This window comes from Botrytis porri, assembly GCF_014898465.1.
Source record: "Botrytis porri strain MUCL 3234 chromosome Unknown BPOR_002, whole genome shotgun sequence".
Taxonomy (NCBI): domain Eukaryota; kingdom Fungi; phylum Ascomycota; class Leotiomycetes; order Helotiales; family Sclerotiniaceae; genus Botrytis; species Botrytis porri.
The window spans coordinates 3,575,825-3,598,957 of NW_024066076.1; the positions used below are offsets into that span (position 1 = coordinate 3,575,825).

Below are 23,133 nucleotides of genomic sequence, written 5' to 3' on the forward strand. Positions count from 1 at the left end.
CTCCTCACTTGCAACTCTTTCCCTGCTCCTCCAGCCCTTTAGCCTCCTTCGCTTTAATTGCAGCTTCCTTAGCCTTCTTCTCTTTCTTCTCTTGTTTGTCTACCCACTTTTGACTTTCCTGTTCTTTCTTTCGAGCCTTCTTTTCTGCCTTGATCCTGTAAGGATTGTCCTCGCTCATTCTGCTCACTTTCTCTCGTTGTTTCTCCGCTGTTCTTTTGTCATCATCGCGGATTGCATCAAGTTCTTCATCCGCTTTCCTCCGATTTTCCCACTCCGATCGCACTTTTTTTTCTTGCGCTCTGATCTTTTCTTTAGTCGCGCCTATATCATACAGATCCTGAAGTTCTTTCTTAGCGCTTTCATAGCTTGTTTCCGCATTATTTACCGCAATGCCTGCTTTCGCGTAGGTCATGTCCGAGTGATAGTGCCTCTTTAAATCTTCGTGTTCTTCTTCGAGTTTCTTATCCTTCCTCTTTTCTTCACGGTCAATCTTTGTACGTGAGGAGATAATCGATAGAATACTTCCAGATGAGCGTTTGAGTTCTGGTTTTGTATCTACTACTGAAGTTTGAGACGATGAGGTGTTAGGCCCATGATTGCTATCTCTCTCGGGATGACTCTTATTGCCGGAATCTACGTCAAGACGGTTGTGATTGTGATTGCCATGTTTATTGCCTCCACAACCCGACTTACTTTTAAGGGAAGCTGTACTTGCAACCTGGGTGCTGGATGAAGCGTTCGTCGTCACATTTTGTGTAGATAAGTTAACCGAGCTAGTGGTGCTGGGCGGCGCACTGGACGTAGCTGGTTTTTTATCCTTCTTCTTGAGGAAAGCAGTCATGATTCCTTGAATTTGATAAGATGGTGTGATATGTGATTATCCAAATGCATTTAATACATATTCCATTTCCTTAACTACGGGTTAAGTAGTTTTATTTATAGGTACATTTTTTATCTGACGTCCGAAAATTCCAACAGTATGGGTCGGCGCTTAATATTTCTCGGGACTTTTAAAAGCAGTACTAGGTTTAGGCAACTGCAGTGGCAGGAAGGAACCGTCGATAGGTTACGAGTGAAGGGAACATTCCAGCTGAAAAATGAGAGGTTTTACTACCAAATCAAGAAAAACTAGTCAGACAACATTTTTGAAACCAAAAGATACGACATGCTCGGGGCTATCGAGTCAAATGACGGCCGCAAATTGGTTCCCGCATATGTTTTTACATTCATTGTGAAATTCTGAGTATGCTATTCGACAATGAGAATGTTCTTTATCTAATTAACGGTCGTGCTGGTCGAATCGTCGGCGCAAAACATCAGGCATCAGTTCGACAAGGGCAAGCATGTTCCCAACTCTCCGCCTTCTATACTAAATACAACACCTGCCCCCAATTGTAATGGATCTCCCTCCCAAATCACGAAATCTCTAGTTTCTTCTGCAACTTTTAGATCTAGAATTTTCTCAATATTACGAGAAACCAAGTCCACAGCTTCGCGTTTTGTGAGGCTGGAGTATTTAGCTGCCCAACCCGCTTCAATCGCGAGGTTGTGGATATGTGATTCGCCTGTAAGTTTAGTTAGATCATCTGAGGTTGATCAATGATGTGGAATAGAGTCAGGAAACCTACTGCCTTCGCCTTCAATTGCCAATGCAAAAAACACACCTGCGTCCGTAAGAACTGCAGCAGGAGAACGTGTTAGCGGGGGACCAGAAAGTGCGTTGCGCTTCTCGTATAAATCCGGTGCACCGCGATTTCGGGTTAGGATGAGTGGTGTTTTGGATTTTGCGATTTCTTCAGCTACAAGATGAGCGCCCGCTCCGCCTAGAAGAACTAGATTGAGGGGTAATGGATGGTTGTTCTTTAGTTTTATGAGTTGAAGAATATCGTACTGTGATTCTAGGTGTCAGTTTCAAAATATAAAATGAGAAGAGATAAGCTAACTTCATTATCCACATGTACCACCAATGGAAATGATCCATTTGCAACAGTGCCATACACGTTATCCTTGCCAATGTTCTTGACCAAAATATGTTGCAGTTTTGCTATAGCAGAGGATACTGTGGGTATAGACTCGAAATCTGTATGTATGGCTTAATAGTGTTCTGAATTTGTGTTGTGGAAACCAGACTTACGTTTGACCATCTGACCAATTGAAAAGTGCAAAGCAACATCGTCGTGGAAGATGCCACCATCGAGAATGTTGTGTTTACCATTAGTTTTGATACCCGTGCTCACACCACCAAAGAATGTCTCAGAAATTGGTGTAGTGATTACTTGGGTAACACCACCAAGTCTTGCCCTAGAAAATCCACGTCCATCCAGATGGACCCCGTACTTGGCGTGGATAATATTATCTGGCTCCAATAAAGCCAGACTTTTGTCAAGAGAGCCATCCGAGGTTTCAGAGGCTCCGAGAATTTCTGCCAAGCCTAGACTAGGTGAGTACCCAGTGAGCCCTGGCATTACAACACCTTCCTCCAGCTCAATAATGGTCGTCCCTTCACCGAGTAAAGTAGCACATTCTTGCTCCAAACCTAGACAGACAACTTTGCCACCATTCAAAATCATCGTGAAGTTACTCGTGTCTGATGAGATATCCTGCTTTAGGGTCAAATAGCTTTGCTTAATTCCAGTAACAGCAATAATTTGATCCGAGTTGTCTATTTTGCTACATAGACTCTGTTTCGATGTCTGAGTAGTTCGCGATCTTGGTTTTATTAACGTGTGTTCGATAGAATGTTCAGCTGTATTTTCCGCGACTTTGACAGGGTCCAGAGTAGCTTTCCCATCAATGTAAACTTGTAAAGGTGTAGATCCAGCGAGAAGCGGATGGGAATCCCACACTACAAGATCTGCATCATAACCAGGACGTGTATATCCAACCCGGTAGTCAATTCCTAGCGACTTTGCAGGCACACTAGTTACAGATTGCAAAGCAAGAGCTTCGGAAAGATTGAAAGAATGTGCAGTCGCGGCTTGGAACCTGAATATCTATGTATCAATAATGGTTTTATATTAACGAGATTCAAGCAGACATACATTAAGTATTGTGCATTGGTTATCTCAAGAACGTGATCCTTTGAAATGTTAGCTTTGGTATATACCATGAGAGAAGGGCATCTGACGGATTTGTATGCAACAGGAACCCCATTCTCAGCTAGAATACTCCCACCCCATAAGTTGGCATCGTAGGCTTCCTTTTTATAAAATCCGAATTCGGAAAAGGTCGCAATGGTAATATTCCTATTGCACTATGAGAATGTAGAAACTGCAATTATACTTTCACAACTTACTCTCCGCTACTCTTGATCAACTCGGGCACTTTCCAGGCTGAAAGAGCGTGATGAAATGCTTGGATTCGAAATCCAAACTCCTTGCTATGATGAATCATGTCTTCAAGATCCTCAGGTTCATAACAATGTATGTTGACTCCAACTTTACCCCGTAATAATGCTGCCGTGGATTCTAATTCTAGTTCTTCCGGCAAACCACCATTCTTCATGAAGGATGAAATGGTGGCAGGATCTCTACTTTCTAACGCCGCAGCGGCTGATAAGCACCAAGAGTCTTGCTTTTCAATCAGCTCCTTTCCTCGTGTCATCTGCTCTCGAAATAACCAAGCATTACCCATTCGGGTATGATCATAGACATTGGTAGGATTCTCGCCGCATGCCATCTTCATGTATCGCCTCCTCTCCTCAATGGGTACGCCATGTTCAAATAAGACTTCCTCAACTACTTCTTCGCCAGTTTCACTACCAGGAACAAAGTTTTTGACAAGAATTCCTTCACCACCTATAATATTTGCCGAGCCAGGGATGAGAAGGGAAGTTGTGACACCGCCTGAAGCGATTATAGCAGTTGCCTTGTCATCCGTCTTGATAGAATCAATTGCACGAACAAATGGGGTAAGAGGACCCATATGAACCTCATTCTCATCGCCTGTAACAGAGAGTTCAGGCCAAGCGTGCAAGAAATGATGTGAATGCATGTCGACCAGACCTGGGGTAACATATTTGCCTTCGAGGTCGACAATTTGAACATTGGGACCATAATTGATAGCTCTAGTAGCTGTTGATACAGACTTGATGAGGCCATTCTCGAACGTTATATCCACGAATTCACTAAGAAGAGCATTTCCATCGAATAGAGTGGCATTTTTCAAGACAGTGGTCTGATTCTGACCACGAATAGAGTTCCAGCGAGGATTCTTTCGTGACACGATCTCCGAATGAGAGTATTCTTTCGGCAATGTATGTAGATCTAGACATTTAGAGTATCCTAGTTTAAGCTGAGATATGTAATGATCTGAAAGCTTTGTAGCTGCTGGAGATACTTGATATATGTATCGGGGGAGAATGATGAGCTGCAAACCAAGAACGACAACGATAAGGAGTAGAACAGACAATGGGAATCTAATTCGCGTTACTCTATGAGTAATTTTTGAATTGGAATTATCAACGATAGACTTGTACATCTTGAATGTCAATCTTCAATTTGAACAATTGACAGAAGACTGATAGGTAACATACATGATCAAATGTACCGGTCATGTTTCCTACGACGGCGAGGATAGCTACCTAGGTATTAATGAGATAACCGTCTATCATCGATTACAGGGGCCCGGGGGTGTCCGTGTCCGACCTCTCGGAAAAAGGTTATTGCGGAACCTTGAACTTATTAGTGAACTTGATCGACTTGGGGACAATATTCACCCATTCAATCAATGTTCACTGTGATTTCCGCGTTGCTTCAATACGATAGCTAAAATAGATATCAACACCTATCGTACGAACACGAACTTAGAAACCGAAAGCTCTCTGTCTCGTTCAAATTGAAATTCGACAAACGCATAATAACAACTTCTGTCGCATTGTGTCGAATAGCTGGACAAAAGCGCGAAACGGGAAATACTGCATTCTATCTAATCGTTTGGCCCGAATTGCTACGTGCAATCCGTGATACTTGTACACGGCGCAATATGGCGTCGCGTATACAATAAATATCGAGACCTCATTGCTTTTTAACCTTTAATAAGCAGCACACCGTCGCCTTTCTTCCGCCAAGATGGCGACATTTACTGCATTAAATATCGAACCAGACGATCAAAGCTATGATGAGATTGATAACACAAGAGAGATTCAAATAGAAGATGCTCTTAAGCTCTACACAGCTGCGCTTAAGCTGCATGCCCAAGGTCTTCCTTTCTATCGAGAAGCTGCCGAAGCCTACAAGAACTTGTTTCAATCCGAAATCTTCAGCTACCCCGAAGCTGTCACTGAATTTACGAGGCTCGAAGAGCATCCCGAACTTGAGTATGCCGACTCTGCCATACCTATTGAACTCGATATTGGTCAAGCTGTCGCAGATGGCACATCCAGCACATTACCTCAAATTCTCTACCTCGCATACAAAAATCATGGACAGTTCATTTTGGACTGCATTAAGGCTCGCCTGCGAAACTCGAATGGCATGATGGATGATGCCGTAACACTAGATCTACAAGCCAAAGTTTCAATGGATGATTTCGGACGTGCCCTAGCCAGTGATGAATCGGATACCGAGCTATGGAGACGAGCAGCTCGTATTGGAGCCATGCTTGGGAGCCAGAGAATTGCTCGATATTGTCTTGAGGCTGCTGTCGAGGTTGATGACGACCCAACCGTTGCTGAGGTTGAACCTCAATCTTTAGAAGAAGGTTTTGCGGGAGCGCAATTGAAGAGTGTACTCGAAGCTTTATCTGATGAATTATCTCTATCTCATCCAATAATGGGACCCTACAAAAAGAATGAAATGCCTCAATTTTTGAAGAAACACATTGATCCGTACCCATTCCTGCCAAATCCCGCCAAAATCCTGGATAGGAGCATGGATAATGATGTACCATTGCAGATTCTAGAAGGCCGTGCAATTATCAACGTACCAGAAAGGTCATGGACAGCCATTGGTCATGAGATATGCCAAGCTTCAACTTGCCTTCCTGTTGTTGGAGTCATACTTGCTTTACCTCAAGGAGAGGATCAGTACTTCTCCCCCGAGCCTATATTGGGTGAACAGCATGTTGAGAAGCAGCCAGAGGTCGTCGACACTGTAATGTCGATAACCCCGATAGACGAAAGTCTTGGGAATAACACGCCTACTACCAATAATTCTGACGAAAGGACTGGCGAGTCCGCTGGAACAGCTTCTGCACAACTCCCTGATGCCGCTTTGCCTACAAGAAAAAGATCTCAGTCTGCTGCTGGTTTGCGCGACACTCCGGAAGAGGAAAACAGCACCCACAAGCGTAGCAGGCGTATCAGAAATCGCGAAATTACTACTGCTGAAACTCCCGTCGACCCAGCAGCTCAATATGCCGAACAGCTTAAGACGTTTTCCCGTGCTGACGATGATGTTTTCAGATTTGTTGGGAATGTACTTCAGAAGATAGGCGTTGAGGATTTGGGGACCCGTGAAGAGCTCCAAGAAGCTTTGGCGATTGATAAAGCCACTGAGCGCAACGATATTCGAACCAACACCGCAGTTAGAGATCTACGTGATATCATGAGATCTTGGGACGAAGCTAAAGCAGCAGTGTTTGAAAACGCTAATGCCGCAGACATCCTAGGAACTTCTGGAGGTAGTGCGAATGCTGGCTTGTCGGCTTTTCTCGAGCATTCAAATTCGGCATCACAAAATATAAACAGCAAACCACCGCCATTTGCAGAATTCGGTGGTATATCACATTTTGCACAAAAAATCGAAAAAGATTGGATGCCATTACAAGATGTTGTTTTCGAATGGCTCCGAACAGTTCTGGCAACCTATCTACAACGTCAATGGAGTGCTGAACTGAAAGTAGCCACCGTTCGAATGATCAGTTTCCTTGACGCAGATATTTTCGATCGTGTTCAGTCAGAATTGGAATTGAGTTGCTCATCTGGCGAAGCTTCTACCCACCTTTCACAGCTAGAGGAGATGACAGAAACAATATTCGAACTTCACCTCGACGTCTATACACGCATTACCAATGCAGATAGTATGGTTGGAATGGATATCAGAATTATGACAAAGGATAGGCTTGATCGTTGGGCAGATCTCTCGGCTTCTGTGATGCGGAGCCGGAATTCTGAGCAGAATGATGAACTGTCTCTAAGGTATTTGTGGGCATCAGTCTTTTATGCCACACTTCCCGAAGAAGTTTTACGCGAGCACAAAGTTCTTCTCTGGACTAGCCTTCGAGATATTCTCGACAAGGCTGGAAAACCACCAATTTTACTTCCAAACAATGCCGTCATACCTGAAATCTCCACATCGGCGGCAGATCGAGAGGTCTCAAGCCTGACAACGATGGAATTCTTCCAAAATCTTTTCCAGCCTGATAAATCCGACCCGTTAGCAATCATCCAAACACTCGAGCCAGTCTTGGATCCAGAATCCACATCTCAGTCTGTAGAAATGGAGGTTGCTGATTCTCAAGACAGTGAGATCTCTAAGATTAAAGATACTACTCCAGCGATATTACGTGACATGTGGAAATTCTTGGACAGTGGAAGCACATCACTTCGTCTTTTTCTGTGGCAACGTCTGAGCGAAGCATATGCCAGCATCGGATACAAGACCAAAGTATTTTCTTGTATCTTAAAATGTATCGAGATACTAGTGGCAGAGTTTAGAAGTGAAGGTTACTTGAAATGTGACGATGAGACTCGTCGCCACAAGCTGCTGGTATTATTCAAGGCTCTTGATCAACTATTGGTTCCAGCATTGACTACAGCACTTAACGAAGCCACAACCTGCTTTGAAATTATCGACGACCGCCATATCAAATCAACATGCGCCGCATTGGCACAATTAAGCCGTATTCTTCACGCCGCGGCAGTCTTCGATGACGAAATGAGTGTTGGAAGTATCTCACTTCCACAGACTGGGGTCTACTCTATGTTTGGATCGTTTAACAATTTTGCGAACAAGATCAAGGAAATGCAAGTACGGACGTGGGCTTTACAGTATGCTATGGTCAAAGAAGCTACAACTCAGAATCGTGATTTCTTTCCAACTCCTGATAATGACCTGGCAGATTTCCTTGCGCTCGTCCACTATTCATTAGGTTTGAGAAAGTGTTGCAAGGTCTCGAATAAAATTTTCCTTAAGATGATGAAGCAAGAAATGTCCCGTTTTAAGCACATTGATAGATGGGAAGACTATCTGGGCCAGGTGTTGTTTGATCTATATGGTATCAAATTAGGTGTAGGCACATTTCTGCTCGATGATCATGGTTGTCCTAGAGAGAATTTGGATCGACGGACTGTCATGAATATTGCAGAACAAGTCATCTCACTTGCGAACAACATGCCAATGAAAGATCTTATGAAGCACGAACTCAAGCCCACAATTGAAAAGATGCAAACTGCTGTCGGCCAGCCCAAAGAAACGCCTACCATGCTACATAACTCAAGGAATATCACAGAGTATTTGAAAACTCCAATCCGTCCTCTCGACTTTTATTTAGCCATGAGAGGCGAAGTAGAGATTGATTTCATCTCTGTACATACTCCTGAGAGCCCTCTTGCCGATAAAGGTTGGTATTATCTCTTAGGCATGCTTGCTCTAACAAAATACCGTTCAACGAAGCGAACAAGTGCTGGCTCCCAAACGGATGACTTGAATTTTGCAGCACATTTCATGAAGCTTCAGCTGCAATATACTGCGGATCACTGGGAAGCGTGGTACAGACTTGCACAATGCTATGATTTGGAATTAGAGGAAGAGGTGTTATGGAGCGCAGATAAAATGAACGGTGATAGACCACTTCTAGTTCGTTTGCAGAAGTCTTCTATTCATTGTTATGTTATGGCGCTCTCTACAGCAATGCGTTGCGCGGATAGTTCATTTGGAACGGCTGAAAAGCTGTCTGACATGTATCATGACTTTGGAATGCGTTTGTATGCATCATCTCGAGAGCCTTTCAGCATGGAAGTATTCTGGGTAGGTGAAGAAAAACATATGAGCGGGGAACAAGTAGGGATGTACAAGAAGACGCCTTTCGAGGAAATGAGTAAATACAAGTTGTGGAAATATGCAGCGGAACTATTCAAGCGCTCCCTCGCGGATCGGCCAGATTTCTGGATGTAAGTTTATTTCCATACCCGCGTCAAATGCAATGCTAATTTATTTAGGAATCATTTTATGCTAGGAAAATGCCAGTGGAAAATGATGGCGGCTGCACAGGAGGAATATTATGTGCCCAATGTACCTACCATGGAAATGGTTTTGAATACGTTCATTCGTGCCATAGAAACATGCCCGAAACCAAGTAAGAGTAGTCAGGAGCCCATCCTGGAACCACATTATAAGCTTGCCTCTCTCGTTCATAAATTGGTAGCGAGAGGGGAAATGGAATTTCAAGATGCCGCTAAGCTTCTACAAGACCGACCATACGGTCCACGGAAGGGAGATCCTTTTGTGATTGAAAACGAAGAAGATTGGGAAATATTTATTCTTGCTTGCTTCCGCCTATTACGGAATCTAGACAAGCCACACTGGCATCATCGAATGATTGCTCGTGTAGCTAACGTTGTGTACGACGAGTCTAATCCAGATTACGAAAAAGCATGTTTGGCTCGCGGCGAATTTCGAGAGTCTATATTCACCAAAACGATGTCTATGCAAGTCTGGAAACCAGAAGCGGAAAGACCAGGAAGGCATTTCGTTTACATGCGACGTTATGCTCTATTCATGGCCAGGCTCTTGTTTCTTACTGACGATAAAACAAATATGGAACTGTTGGCTAAGCGTGTCAGGAAGCGCGCAGTCGACTACTTCAAATTTGGCGATGTCTGGAATGAATGTTGTACAATTTATCTTAGGCTTATTCGTAAAGCTGCTGCTATACCTGCTAATGTGGACGAAGTTTTCAGAGGAATCTCCCAGGAGGTGTGGGAGGCCTACTCACAACGCCTTGATGATTCTATCAGAGATGGCAGTCTTTCACACCCAGCTCTTGATGCTTTACGAGAGACTATTGAGTTGAAGAAACTCAACAATGGTCTTGCGAAGATAACTCCGATTGACGATATGATCAATGATATCTGGGCAGTTCTTTATATTCAGGTCGTGAGGGACACCCCTGCAATAGACGTTACGACCTTGAATCAATCCCAAGTTGACGGAGAAGCTGCGGCAAGACCTTCGGGTCCGATGACTCTCAATCATATTCTTACTAATACAGATGCCTCGACCCCGCTTCCTTCTGTTGAGATACCCAGACCTCGTAAACTCGGTATCAACCGTAAGGCAGTCATTACCAGAGCCGAGCAATCTATCAATCGTGCCGCTGAAGCAGCTCGACCTGCTGCCCCTACTCGACCTAAAAATGCCGCGTCATCTTCTATTTTGCCTTCAAATGCATCGCCTATTACTTCGTCTGCCCCCAGAATTGAGATACCTATTGCAGGACCCCAGCAAAGCGCAAGAAGAGAGGATAGTTCAGCACCAGGCAGTGTACACGATAGCGCAGATGATGAGAGTGATTTAAGCGATGTTCCTGACATGGACGATCTGGATGGATCTTTGATGTTTCCGAACCTGATGAGAAGAAATGGGAGTGGGAGCGTAGGACATACTCCTACTCCAGGAAGTAACGGGTAGGGTTTTTGAGGTCAATGGATTCAATCATATTTGCTTTTGCGTGGAGTTTGAGAAGGAAAATACCCATAGCTAGGCAGATGAGCTGTCCTTAGCCTTGTAATATATTACAAGTGTGCCATACCAAACAATGAAATGAATTAATGAGCTTATTTCTTCTTGCCTCTTTGCCTTTGACTTGTCTGTACGTATCTCCTCTAGAAACCCGAAATCCAAAAATAGGTCTGCCCATGGAGAGCACAGCCATGAGAAAATCTGAGCATATACTTGTAGATTAGAGACTTACATATATCTCAATTTTCCAAAACCGGGCGCCACATCTCGAGATATCGCCTGTGAAACCTCGCACCCTCAGCTCGTGCAGAGGATGGCTTCCCATAGCCTTGTTCATCTACTTGAACGAATCATAGCGCATGCTGCATCAATACCTCTTTCTTCTCAGTCAACATTCCGTCCCCAATTCCGCGCAGTTCAATATCCCTCATATATCAGTCCATTCAATCAACCCGTTTGACTGACACGAGTTCATTACTTCGTACATTACATCTCCCTCCCTTTTTCACCCCCTCCTCGGTCAATCTCGGCACATCGGAAAAATAAACTGTGCATGTACCACCTACCTCCTCCAAACCATCCCCAGGACCCATTCCCTTTAATCTCCCTACATATATACATATACATACATGTGCACATGCATATCCAAATATCCATCAACATATACCCCAATTCTCAATTCTCAACAATTTCATGCACCGCATCGCAATGCGACTATGACAAATGACAAACGACAAACAACAAACCCGTATGCAGGAAGCCGAGCAGGGCTGGCCGCAGCACACGAGAACTCCACGCCATGTGACCTTCCTTTTACGATTGGATTGCCTGCGCGTGGTGGATCGGAAACGCAGCGTAGAACGCGAGATTCCACAATTTTTCTTGATCCGGTGGGGGAATTGAAGGACATGGTGGCGGGAGCATGCAGGAAGATGGATTGTCGCTTGGTGTTACGGGGATGACATGGGTGGGTTGGTGGAATACTGCATGGAAGAGCTTGAAATTGAATGGAAGGTTGTTTTGAATGATCGGCATGTATGTGTTGTATTTTATTATGTTATGATGCGTTATGATAATTCCATCTGGGAAGGAGGGGTATTTTACCGTTGAGTAACATGAGGGGTACCGAGAACTTCAACGATCAATGTTCCGATTTCCCTACTTAACCTGTACATAGGTCCATCTAGCCAAGATTTCAAGACTCTAGGTAGGATGGAATTCGTTCTGTTTCTTTGGAAGTAGGTAATCACTTCTTACTGCCAAGAATATATATATATTTTATGATTGAATTATCCTAATAGGAAAGAGAATTGAATTTTTAGGTAAGTAACAGGTATTCAGCCCTTGGTCTACCTACCGGTGATCTTACGCTCGTACCATCGAAGTGGAGGATACGTCACGATAGTAAAGACACCACTGAGAAAGATTCCAACATCACCTCCGTAGGGTCCAAATTTAGCTGCAATTGGGCCTAATTGTAGTGTTAGTATTTTGAATATGCTCCGAGAAAGTGATTGTGACTTACCGACATACCAAACCTGAGCCATGCCAGGAAGACCACCACCCAGATAACCAACCAAAAGAGCCATAACCGCAGCCAAGCCCCATGGTAGTTTGCCGGGTTGATCCCAAGAGTTCAAATCGTAACCTTCTGTACGACGGAACCATTTATCTTCGATTAGGAGAACAAATGTGAAAGAAACTGTCCAATATCCAAGTAGGGAGACAAAGTCGCTGACGATGCTGGATAAGTGTGCTCTACCAGCAATCGCAAGAACAGCAATCACAAGAGCATTGACAAATGACCAGATGAATCTTGGGATTGCGTGGAAATAATGACCAAGCAATTGAAGACCAAGACCACTAGAGTAGTTCACAGCGACGTTGTTACCGATAACTGAGAAAACCAGTAAGACAAGGCAGAATTTGGAAAATCGGAACGGATGGAAAGACTCTAGAAGAAGACCACCAAGTCCATGATCTTCATATGCCGTTGTCCAAGTTGGATTCTTTGATGAAGCCAGTGCCGCATTTCCCAGGCATGCACCGATAATAGTTGCAAAGATCGTTGGAAGGGAAATTCCCAAGATGGTAAGGAAGAAAATTTTCCAGCCCTTGGTATTGGCAGGGTAGTTGCAGTAGTAATCTGAAGCAATTGAGCACCATCCCGAGGCGGAAGAAAAGCATAGAGCGAAGAAACTAAGCCACGAGCCTGAGAAACCAAGACCAGAAACCTCAGATGGGAGACTTGGCTCCATCTTAGGAGCGACTTGGCCAATCAAGACACACATGATAATGAATGTCATGATCCACGAGTATTTCTCCCACGTATGAATAATTCTGAAGCCGAAAATCGATACAATATAACTGATGACTGCGACGATGACAATTCCCACCACAATTGTCATAGTATAATCAGAGACGGCAGCCAAAATCTGACCCACTACCACAATGTTGACCACGGCAAAACCTCCACCGATAACAACATTGAGAACTGAGCAGAGTTTTGCACCGTAGAAACCGAAGGAGTATCGAGAACATGCGATTGCACGGAGACCAAGCTTAACATTTGTTAGCAGTATTCAAGAGACACATTTCCGGAATACTTACTTTTGGACCAAGAGTACCAGTATATGCAGTGCAAGCGGCTCCCAAAATAGTTGAAACAATAATGGCGCCAACTGCTTGACTGAGGGAGAGACCATAGACTTCGGGATCCGTACCAAGAAGACCAATTGGTATGGTACCAACATGCATTGTGAGAGACCACCAGAGAAAGAAGACGTTGAGGATTGACGGAGGTTGCTTGTCTTCTTCGCGGATCCTATCAATACCTTGCGTTTCAATTCCCAGCTTTTCGTCCAGCCATTCTTCACCACGTCGCAGGCTACGCAGGAAGCCTTTTTTCTCTCGAAGTTCTCTGGCCAAGACTATCTCCTCGGAATCGCCCTCGGATCCATGACTTCCAGCCGTGATCACAGCAGGATCAAGGTCTTTTTCAAGGCGGCCGTTCTCCAGATCATGGGAATGATTAACATGGTGAGCATGTTTTAGATCGGCCTGATCACCATGGACGAAGTCCGACATTGCTCCAAGGTTGTGAATTTAGGGAAGCAGAATGAAAAGATGAAAACTTTCTGGGACGGGGTAGGACAATCAGAGGGGGAACACGGCCTAGTTACATATGTATGCAACGGAAAGCCAAGGCTTGACATTCTAGAAAATTAATTTAACTCATTGAGGGGTGCCTCCCATATCTTTGGGACGAATCAATTGAACGAAAAACAATCGTGAGCTGTACGTAGGAAGCCTGATAAGAATTCACGAAGATGGGAACTTTTTTGCAAGCGTATGGTGATCTTCACTGGCTCGTGTAGATAAGCGTCCTGGACTCCTGGTTGGGTTCCTTCTTGGCAAATCTTTATCAGGAAGGTCTTATGTGGTTAGTGGAGCAGGGTACGGATGGGGAAATCTCGCGGGTGCTCCGATTTCCATACTTGCAATTGGTCGAGGGAGGCACGGGATAGCAGGAAGTATGGTGAAGCTCATAAGGAAAGGAACAAAAAAGAACGAGTATCTTAAGTTGGGTTCATTATTGGACACTCAGAATGAATCCATCGGCGCACGCCGTATACCACGTTCTGGAGGGACCGCCATGCTACTAACGGAATAGAATCCAATCTTGCTCCACGGAAATGGATCCAGATTCGACTCTTAGGGCAGGGTTCAGGAGATAGTGGTGATACGAAATGTAAGCCACATACAATTTTCTGATATGGAAATCGTGAGAACCTTACAAGACCACCACATATTGTTTGCTATTGGGTTCGAAGATGATGGAGGGAAGCAGAGAAGACACTAGTATGAGTGGCATTTGGAGTACAATGCAATAGTTGGAGAGTAGAGCCACGAAAAGGATCATGCGGATGGCCGGAGTAACGGCTCATGTTGTGATGGGGAAAAGAGGAAACGTTCTGGTGTAACGAAACACTAGTTGACAACTTGACAGCTTGACAGCTTGACAGCTGGACATGTCCCGACTTCTGATAAAGGAAACGAGATTGTATCGTGTCGTGTTTTGTCAATGCAGTGACCAAAGGCTGGCGTGCAAGGATTGACGTGACCCGTGCGACTTGATAAGGTAGAGAAGTGGCGCGGGGGAATCACGGGGCTGGAGCAATTAATTTATCATATGTAAGGGTCAATGGTAGATATCTGTGAAGGAATATGTAAAAGATATGTGAGAAGAGAGAGAGAGAGAGAGAGAGACGATCGGACTCGTTTCTAATCTAGATAAGGTTGAGGTGTTCTAGCCAATCTCGCTAATACGACTTACTAGGAATATACTCTCGAGATACTATATATATGTCTAGGTACTCTCCAGTGGCGCGCAGTATCAACCCGGATAACATATTCCTCCCAATTAATAAAGCCAGTCCTGATTCCTTAAACGACCGAGGTAAGCGGAAAGGGGAGGGATAGGTCCAAATCATTCTCTCCCGACCGAATACTCTCTAGTCGCTCTCCATCCACTTGAATAATGTACATTCAGAACTTTGCATCTGCCCAGAAAATGGAATCAGACTTGTTCAGTCTTGGTACGATGAGTATTGGCGCCAAGGAAGCTTGTCTTGAATTTGGGCATGAACTACGATCCAACTCGCAACTCAAATTCAACGTCATCACACACCTTATGGTATGCGATGGGATTCCTCACTCGAAGCAGCTTCTCCCCGAGTGGAATGGAGTTTGGCGCACGTCTTTCTGAGTTGAAGAGTTGGCCTCATCATCCACAATTACCTCAATCATCTCGTGGCAAATATATGCCTCTGTTATAATGTTCAACCATTACGTGCCCGTCTCCCACCCTACCCATGTTTGAGCACTCTCTCGGAATCAACTTAACTGGGCCTTCTCGAACTCTCGGCAATAGCAAGTGCAACGCAGCCTCAAGAGACAGACTGATCCGACACCAGGAAAACAATTACCATCATACATCAAGAGATAATGTCGAGTTCCATGCCAACTTCTAGTTGGAACCCCTTCAAGGACCTCAGAGCAGGAGGTCAAGTTGAAAAGCTTCGAAAGGACAGAAACTCTGGATGCGAAAACTTCCGTGTTTCTTTCTTCAAACTATCAACCGCAGCAATGACGCAATGGAAATAACTCGACTTTTGCAATATAATTGCTAATCAGATTGTGACTGATTTGTGCTGTTATTGTCTGATGTCCGCAATATTTACAGCCGCATTGTATGTACTTGATGCTTGAGTGAATCCAGTCGAGCAAAGTCAATCGAATTGCATCAAGTATAATCTAACAAAGCTCTCAAGTTTGTGGTTGTAGTTGCTGATAGTCGCACCTTACGGTATACTGCCGCTAGAATAGATGAAGAAATAGTCACTTTTCGGCCGTACAATCTATTACATCTCAATTTTATATAAAAAATCTGAACCAACGATGTATCAACTCACTATTAGTACGGCATCGTAAGCTAAGGGGCCGTGTAGCTACTATTTTTTATTCTTAAATGTCACTCGAGCTTCGCACAATTTTTTTCAAATCCATTCCACTCCTTCGGTCTTTCAACTATCATTTTCGAACCTCAGAGACACAATGGGTTATTTCCCTCCAAAGAAACGCATTTGTCTGGATTTGCATCACTATGCTATACCTGCCACCTCTGCGGACCCAGCAATTGCTGTTCAAAAGGAACCTATAAAATCTACAGTATGTAATACCCTATCGTGTGATGGAGAGAGCATATCACACTCCAACTTGAGATTTTTGAATTGGAAAGGTCTAGGTTATCCGAGCTTGGAGTGCGATCGATCATGTCAATAGCGTCGCTCCTTTGACTGTGTATTGAACATCGGAAATTGTTTTGTGCAAATCACTGACTCAATAGCAGGCCCTGCAGCGACGTGAAGCTCCCACAGATCGTTTTTATATGTTTCGATGGCTTCCCAAGGAGCTTCAGCTTGAAATCTGGAAGATCGCTGCTGCAGACATTGATGCGCAAGTTATTACGATAGATACCAAGGTTCACCCCATCAATGACCAATCGAAAGTCAACCAATGCCATCGAGGTTCCGCATACGTTCATAGAAATAGCGCATCCACCGATACTGAAATTACATCACTCGTGGCCCAATATCAGATTCCAAATCTGCTCCACACCTGTGGAGATGCTAGAGAAGTAGCGTTGAAATACTACCGTCCAGTATTTGGCCGCGAAATAGGCGGCGCACCTATCTACATGGCTATGGACCATCGTCGTGCTCCCGACACATTTTGTTTCAACAACCTGAAAGCTCTCACAATGCTGCGCTCAAGCACACGAAATTTCAACCGGGGTGCTAAAACTGATATGGATTCTATCAAATCTGCCATCGTGTGTATGAAAGTGCACAATCTTCCTCGCAGGAACTATCAAGGTTTTCGTTGGATAACATCATCGCTTCGAGAAATCAGCACTCTATGGATTGCGCGGGATAAGCCGTGTATGTGTGGCCGGAAGCACACCACAATCGCATCAACGATAAAGCAGTTACCGCACCTACTAGCAGAAACCATGATTCAGCAGCACGCTACTTTGCAACAAAAGAAGAAGCTTAAGAGCCGCGATTTGTTTTTCGACGAAATCATCAGATGTGTGGAGAACCCAGGATATTCTGTTACGAAATATGGGTTTGAGATTCCGCAGGCTAAAATCACGTCAGTAGATAAGCTGAAGCAAATTTATGAGCAGTCTGTTGGGAAGGGGGCACGATCCGAATGGTTACCCTAGTTGATTGAGGTAGACTCGAACTTTAAACAGTCGTACAGACAAGTCAGATTCGTTTAGGGAAATTGTGTAATTGGCCACCGGATAGGAGCATGAGAAAGGTGGCGGGGAAGCAAGATAATTATATGGTGATGTCATGACAAGTCATCTTTTTGCACAAACTTTCGATTAACATATCTATGCATGTTGAATGTGACAGTGATCCTTCAATTATCAATGTTTATTTCATTGAAATCATGTGTCAATGTCCCAATTCAACTTCATCAATGAAATGCCAATGTACTTCTATATGCAAAAACCCTCTGAAATTTTATGGTGCCCCCCGTATAATCAAAATCTTGCCGAAAACCTTCACTTATTCTTGATCCACGCGAGTTTCCGATTAAACAACACTCCTCCTACCAGAGCCTGCCCTCAATCCAAATTCAAAATGTCAATATAAACCCGAACCTCCAATGCCCAATTGAATTCACACGTATTCTCAGACACTATGCTCTGATGTGGTATATCTCTCATCCGTATCTTTGCAATGCGAAATCCGGATCCTGGCGACTTACTTCGTTCTTTGCCGGCCCTCATAATCCTCCATTGCAATGGATACCGCTATCTCCATGAGTTTATGTCTCAAACAACTTGACTGGAAAGGAACATCAAGGTGTGTTTCAAGGTCATCTACAATTTCACTGCCGCAAACACATTCCACATTAGGACGGAATGTCAGCTGCATGGCACGAACACAATCCCTTTTTTCTAGCCCGAACAACACCTCTAAGCAATCAGCGCCTCTCAGTGTGTTCCGATGTGCTTTGAGCGCATCCATTCTGGTGAAGCTCCTGCCGCATCCAAAATGTAGATTGTAAGCTGGCAAGGAATCTCGATGTAGGTCGCGACCACCACATTAGAACTTCTTGGTATTCGCATGTAGGAGCTGATGGCGAAGACAGTCCTTGCGCCTCGAGAAGCCCTTTTTGCAGGTACTGCATTTGTAAGGCCTCATATTTGTATGACTCAGTTCATGTTCACGGAGTGTAGTCCCCCTTGTGAATGTCTTGGAGCAAACATTGAAAATATGGGGATAGCCTCTCCTTCTAGCTGACGTGGATCCGGGTATCTTTTCAGAGTTAGACATCAGCTGAGGCGACATCTCTTGAGGCGGTGAATGTGAAGGTTGAATATCAAGTGGAGCTCGAAAATCCGAGTTTGCGGTTTTCATTTGGTTTTCAGCATACTGAACGGCAAATTCTGAGTCTATCGTTCCATTTCCATTAAACATTTGCTTCTCGTCCATATCTCGAATGATCAATGGATATTTGGGCATTTGGTTGCTCGGTAGTGGTGCTATGGTAGTTGTACTTTGCGCAACATCATGAGATATGAAATAGTCAAACGAGTTGCTGGACTTTTCACTGGCATTTCCCACGCCAATGTCTATGTAGCCTTCATTGCTATCAAAAGGCAGATCTATGATTTCAGATATCTGTAGACCTGAAGCTCTCTTGGATCCCTGAGACTGATTGAGATACTGTGAATGTATTGGCGGCGACTTAGCGGTTCCTTGGAGAGAGCTGTACTTTTTATGGAAAGCAGCAAGGGATTTTTTGTTTAAAACATTGATGTTAGCATTGAACTCGTCCCTCCAAACCATCAGAACATCTAGACTATTCATTGCCTCCAATAATTCTAGTTTTAGATCCAGGGACTCAAGTAATTCGTGCATTTTGTAGCATTTGTAACGTTCTGACACGAGCTGTGTTGCGGGAACCTGCTCGAGAATACTTCTCTGGTGATTTTTGGAGTTATCTTCGTTCATAATGTTCAACTGGCTGACCTGGAATCAACTTTAGATTTCTCGAGGCATTGGTTTGTTTATATCAATTGAAAACTAGGTCCCGATATGTGCATTTGCATCGCCAGAATCCACACAACTTGCCCTTTCCACAGTCGTTCGAAGCAATTGAAAAGGCGATGCACACCTTATTGATACCCTAAGAGCTCCCAGGATTTCAAGGTACTTTGCCAAAGCGCCACTGTTACATTAGTTTCTAGATGATGTATGAATCTGGTATCGCGAAGCTCGAAAGATCTTGTACATTATTGGACTAACATTCTTAGGGCATACTGCTTCGTTTTTAGAGTAAAACTAAATCTCTCTAGGATGACTTAACATTTTAGGGTCGAAAAGACGTTGTTGTGATAGATTCTCAGGTAAAATTTGAAATTGAAATTGAAATTTGTAAACCTGGATTCCACAACGATGATTCAGGAGGAAAAGTATGAGGATACTGCGGCTCCGTAACGAGCATGGTGATTTTCAACGATGATGAATTCAGGTATGCTGGTAGTGTTTTTGCATGCTTCGTGGTTGACGGTAGGCACCTTTGGAGTGTTGGCGGGCCCTTTGAATTGCGTCGGCCTTGTACCGATTCCTGAATCTAAGATATCACCAGCCGAACATCGCCTTTTTCAACTTCATGACTTTGTTCTCCTTTTTCACCCGGCGCTACGAGCAGATAGCGAATCATCGATTGACATCTTTTTGGCCCTGTCTTTAAAATTGTAAAATGTATTGCCAGCCCAAACCTTTATTTCGTGTCGCAGAGTTCCAGCCAAACCCGAATCCCCCCGCACTTCGTAATCTAGAATTTTGCCACAGTTTTGTGTATCTTTTGACTCGCAATTTTGAAAAGCGTCGCCTTTCTAGCACAAGTGGATTGATTATCTCGATACATACCCAAGACACTCTAAATGGCACCGCCTTTAATTATTGCATTGAATTGCCTTTAGTCCAGGTGAACCCTGGCCTAAATGACTTCTGTTTCTGCTCAAAATACATGGCGACGCAAAAGCTATCATTCTTCCGCAATGCTCAATTCTAACAGAGAGCGGCTCTGGCCGGCGTAAATGGCGACGCAACACGATTTTTACTCTGGCAATATACGAATGTCAATGAATGTTATGACTTTGCTCAAAAGGCACGGCGATGCAGTGGTATTCTCAATCTGCCAATATCAATGCTTCGTCGAGGATTGTGGTGCCTATATATTGCAGATAAAATCCTCTTTCCTTCTTACCTTTCGAATGGCATCCACAAGATATAATTTCTACACAATTCTGACTGGTAAATCTGCAAGATCTGGTTCAAAACCCTTCACTCTCACACACCTCTCTTGATAGACACCTCAAGATAGAAAGACTTCATTACCTACCGCTGCTATTCGCCACACAATCGTTGTTGTCCTTAGTTTTAAAACAGAGCGAATCTTTCACCAGACCTGTTGGATTCATCAATCGCAGCGAAATAACATTTTTTCAACCGATCAGAGACCCTTTCCTTCCTCAACATGCCACCCTTACCTGTTCAGGCTACTTGGAGCCCGGATGTCATCGCAACTGCAATGTATAGAATCACCATGGTCTTTGTGAGCCTCTCGTATATCTGGAGAAAATATCGACAACCGCTTAGAGCAGATGATTGCAAGTACCACCAATCCCTCTATAATGTGCTTTACTAATTGCTTCGCTTGCAGTGCACCAAATTGCTGAACTACTCGCTGCACGAACACCCACATTCGAAGTCAGGTCCGACGAAACTCCTGAGCCCTCACCCGCCAATTCGATCGACGCAAACGATGTTTTACAAGCTGTACAAGTTGTTGGGGCGTTGGCTGCAATGGTATTGGGTACCACGGATTGTGATGGTACCTCGGATACTCCCACGATAAATATTGAGTTGCAACCAGTACAGAACGCGTCTTCGGATCGACGACAAGGGGTCAACAGATTAAGTCAAGATGGCTGAGATCCCCAAGAGTTTCGATACGTATGTACCGCGTGTCGTTACTGGCTTTTTAGAGGACACATGGATGTAGTGATCAAGAGCGATGCGTGTATGAAGAGGGGCTGGGTCATTTTATATGGTGATCACAAAGCTTTGAATGACCGTCAACTGTTAAAATTCTTCTTAACTAGATGTTCCAGAACGCTAGACACTCGAATTTACTTCTGTTAGCCTTTGATTTCCATTCTTGGTCATGTGAATATTGCGATACAATACTCGATGTAGGTGCTGAGACACAAGGGAAAAAGAATGGCAGAAACTCTAAAGTCTAAAAAACCACATGAACACAATTACACATATCATTCCGCGCTATACAAAACTTTTTGCACATTCCACGACACATTAAAACCATACCATTATGCAATAACACCGAGAATTCCTTTCCAAAATGAAGACATTGCCGAATTCGGACGAAGAATGATTCAATAGAGTTCAGTAATGATCTCAATGAAGCTTGGAGCCACTAGCGCGGGGTCATAAGACGATGACATGGGACATGTGCATTTGTTCAGAAAAAAAGGCTAGAATGAACACTTTTTTACCTATAAACCTCTACAACCAGATTGGATTTATTTTTCGACATACCGGACGAAAATCAGTACCTTATTTTACTGTAATTGAACTCCTTTCCTCTCTGCAATACTCACCTTCGTCCCTAGGAAAAATTAGAATTGTGAGCAATAAAGCTCGCAGTATTTGCAACTTTCAACGAAGTAACTTCGGAAGCGAAATACAAGAAATTGCCATTCGAACGAATCAATAATTCTCTTCGAGGCCTTATAGTAATTGCGATATTCAACAAAACATTTTGAAGAATTGAGACAAGAAACTTTCGTTACAACTGTTCTTCGACTCACTTTTCAAACCCCACGGCACTTGCGATTAAGTAACCGCCAAACATTTGGACTTCCAAACTCCCGGGAAAATACAACAAGAGGTACCAATATAACAGGTATAGTGGAATTAAACTTATATGACGAAAGAAATATGCTGAAGGGAAACAGAAAGATGCAGCACTTGAAGTACTTTGTCGCCCTTTTCAGCGTCTTGCTCTTCCTCTCAAGCGATAATGTAGTTGCAGCTCGCCGCCACAATCGTCGACAATCTCCTTGCACCGTCTCTTCGGCCCCAGGCTCTTCTCTACCACCCTCCACCACTTCCAAGCAACCTTCCACCACTCCCAAGCCACCTCCAGTGTCGACAACCCCCTCTACCACCCCAATCAGTACCTCCGCTCCTACCTCTCCACCATCTTCTCCCGGTCCACCAAACCCACCTGTCTGCAACATGCAATCGCCCGGAATCTGTCAACTTGCCACTAAGTCTAACTTCCCCACTAGACCCCTCGTTCAAGATGCCTGGATCTTCAACCCATCCTGCAATGTTATCGGTGGAACAACTAACATTCCTTTGTACAAGACATTCTTCTTGGCTTCGCAATTGCCTTATGGAGTTGTGATGATAGGTAATAGTCCTACAGCATCTCCAAGTTTCGATTATGCAGGGGGTCATTATGGAGTTGGTGGTACGGATGGTGGCAATCCGGGTTGGTGGTGTGCAATTGAGAGAGATGGTACCTATGCTTGTTACGCGCAATTTAAGTGTTAGAACGCGGTGAAGGGGTGACACTTCTTGTTCTTAAGAATAGCTGTGGCGTTTGAAACGTTGGGTGGCAAAGATAGGCTGGGTTGGAACAGGTTGAATTTCCTTTGGAGATGGTTTGCTGGCTTTGCGCTTGATACTGGCTAAGGTCGCTCATGGTTGGAAGATAATAGAAGAGGAAATATGAGATTGAGAATGCTATTAGGTTGATATAACAGACACAA

General features: G+C 44.0%; 11 protein-coding genes across 11 annotated transcripts; 6 read left to right on the forward strand and 5 right to left on the reverse strand.

Moving 5' to 3' along the window:
* Positions 1-4: 4 nt before the first annotated feature.
* On the reverse strand, positions 5-841 carry EAF01_002054 (uncharacterized protein; the record flags this gene model as incomplete). The annotated part of the gene is made up of 1 exon (XM_038910304.1): positions 5-841. One exon carries the CDS (start codon positions 839-841, stop codon positions 5-7), a length of 837 nt encoding a protein of 278 aa, XP_038775116.1.
* Positions 842-1,323: 482 nt separating this feature from the next.
* EAF01_002055 (uncharacterized protein) lies at positions 1,324-4,479 on the reverse strand (the record flags this gene model as incomplete). The annotated part of the gene is made up of 7 exons (XM_038910305.1): positions 1,324-1,565; positions 1,629-1,890; positions 1,944-2,080; positions 2,135-2,985; positions 3,042-3,079; positions 3,128-3,245; positions 3,296-4,479. 7 exons carry the CDS (start codon positions 4,477-4,479, stop codon positions 1,324-1,326), a joined length of 2,832 nt encoding a protein of 943 aa, XP_038775117.1.
* A 590-nt stretch (positions 4,480-5,069) lies between these two features.
* On the forward strand, positions 5,070-10,631 carry EAF01_002056 (uncharacterized protein; the record flags this gene model as incomplete). Its single annotated transcript, XM_038910306.1, has 2 exons — positions 5,070-9,112; positions 9,161-10,631. 2 exons carry the CDS (start codon positions 5,070-5,072, stop codon positions 10,629-10,631), a joined length of 5,514 nt encoding a protein of 1,837 aa, XP_038775118.1.
* Positions 10,632-12,031: 1,400 nt separating this feature from the next.
* On the reverse strand, positions 12,032-13,769 carry EAF01_002057 (uncharacterized protein; the record flags this gene model as incomplete). Its single annotated transcript, XM_038910307.1, has 3 exons — positions 12,032-12,153; positions 12,208-13,243; positions 13,293-13,769. 3 exons carry the CDS (start codon positions 13,767-13,769, stop codon positions 12,032-12,034), a joined length of 1,635 nt encoding a protein of 544 aa, XP_038775119.1.
* A 1,453-nt stretch (positions 13,770-15,222) lies between these two features.
* EAF01_002058 (uncharacterized protein) lies at positions 15,223-15,450 on the forward strand (the record flags this gene model as incomplete). The annotated part of the gene is made up of 1 exon (XM_038910308.1): positions 15,223-15,450. The coding sequence occupies one exon, from the start codon at positions 15,223-15,225 to the stop codon at positions 15,448-15,450; it is 228 nt and encodes a 75-aa protein (XP_038775120.1).
* An 848-nt stretch (positions 15,451-16,298) lies between these two features.
* On the forward strand, positions 16,299-17,472 carry EAF01_002059 (uncharacterized protein; the record flags this gene model as incomplete). The annotated part of the gene is made up of 2 exons (XM_038910309.1): positions 16,299-16,412; positions 16,594-17,472. 2 exons carry the CDS (start codon positions 16,299-16,301, stop codon positions 17,470-17,472), a joined length of 993 nt encoding a protein of 330 aa, XP_038775121.1.
* Positions 17,473-18,022: 550 nt separating this feature from the next.
* On the reverse strand, positions 18,023-18,289 carry EAF01_002060 (uncharacterized protein; the record flags this gene model as incomplete). The annotated part of the gene is made up of 1 exon (XM_038910310.1): positions 18,023-18,289. The coding sequence occupies one exon, from the start codon at positions 18,287-18,289 to the stop codon at positions 18,023-18,025; it is 267 nt and encodes an 88-aa protein (XP_038775122.1).
* Positions 18,290-18,367: 78 nt separating this feature from the next.
* Positions 18,368-19,279, reverse strand: EAF01_002061 (uncharacterized protein; the record flags this gene model as incomplete). The annotated part of the gene is made up of 1 exon (XM_038910311.1): positions 18,368-19,279. The coding sequence occupies one exon, from the start codon at positions 19,277-19,279 to the stop codon at positions 18,368-18,370; it is 912 nt and encodes a 303-aa protein (XP_038775123.1).
* Positions 19,280-20,030: 751 nt separating this feature from the next.
* EAF01_002062 (uncharacterized protein) lies at positions 20,031-20,345 on the forward strand (the record flags this gene model as incomplete). The annotated part of the gene is made up of 1 exon (XM_038910312.1): positions 20,031-20,345. One exon carries the CDS (start codon positions 20,031-20,033, stop codon positions 20,343-20,345), a length of 315 nt encoding a protein of 104 aa, XP_038775124.1.
* A 465-nt stretch (positions 20,346-20,810) lies between these two features.
* On the forward strand, positions 20,811-21,268 carry EAF01_002063 (uncharacterized protein; the record flags this gene model as incomplete). Its single annotated transcript, XM_038910313.1, has 2 exons — positions 20,811-20,943; positions 20,997-21,268. The coding sequence occupies 2 exons, from the start codon at positions 20,811-20,813 to the stop codon at positions 21,266-21,268; spliced, it is 405 nt and encodes a 134-aa protein (XP_038775125.1).
* A 1,047-nt stretch (positions 21,269-22,315) lies between these two features.
* On the forward strand, positions 22,316-22,915 carry EAF01_002064 (uncharacterized protein; the record flags this gene model as incomplete). The annotated part of the gene is made up of 1 exon (XM_038910314.1): positions 22,316-22,915. The coding sequence occupies one exon, from the start codon at positions 22,316-22,318 to the stop codon at positions 22,913-22,915; it is 600 nt and encodes a 199-aa protein (XP_038775126.1).
* Positions 22,916-23,133: the final 218 nt, after the last annotated feature.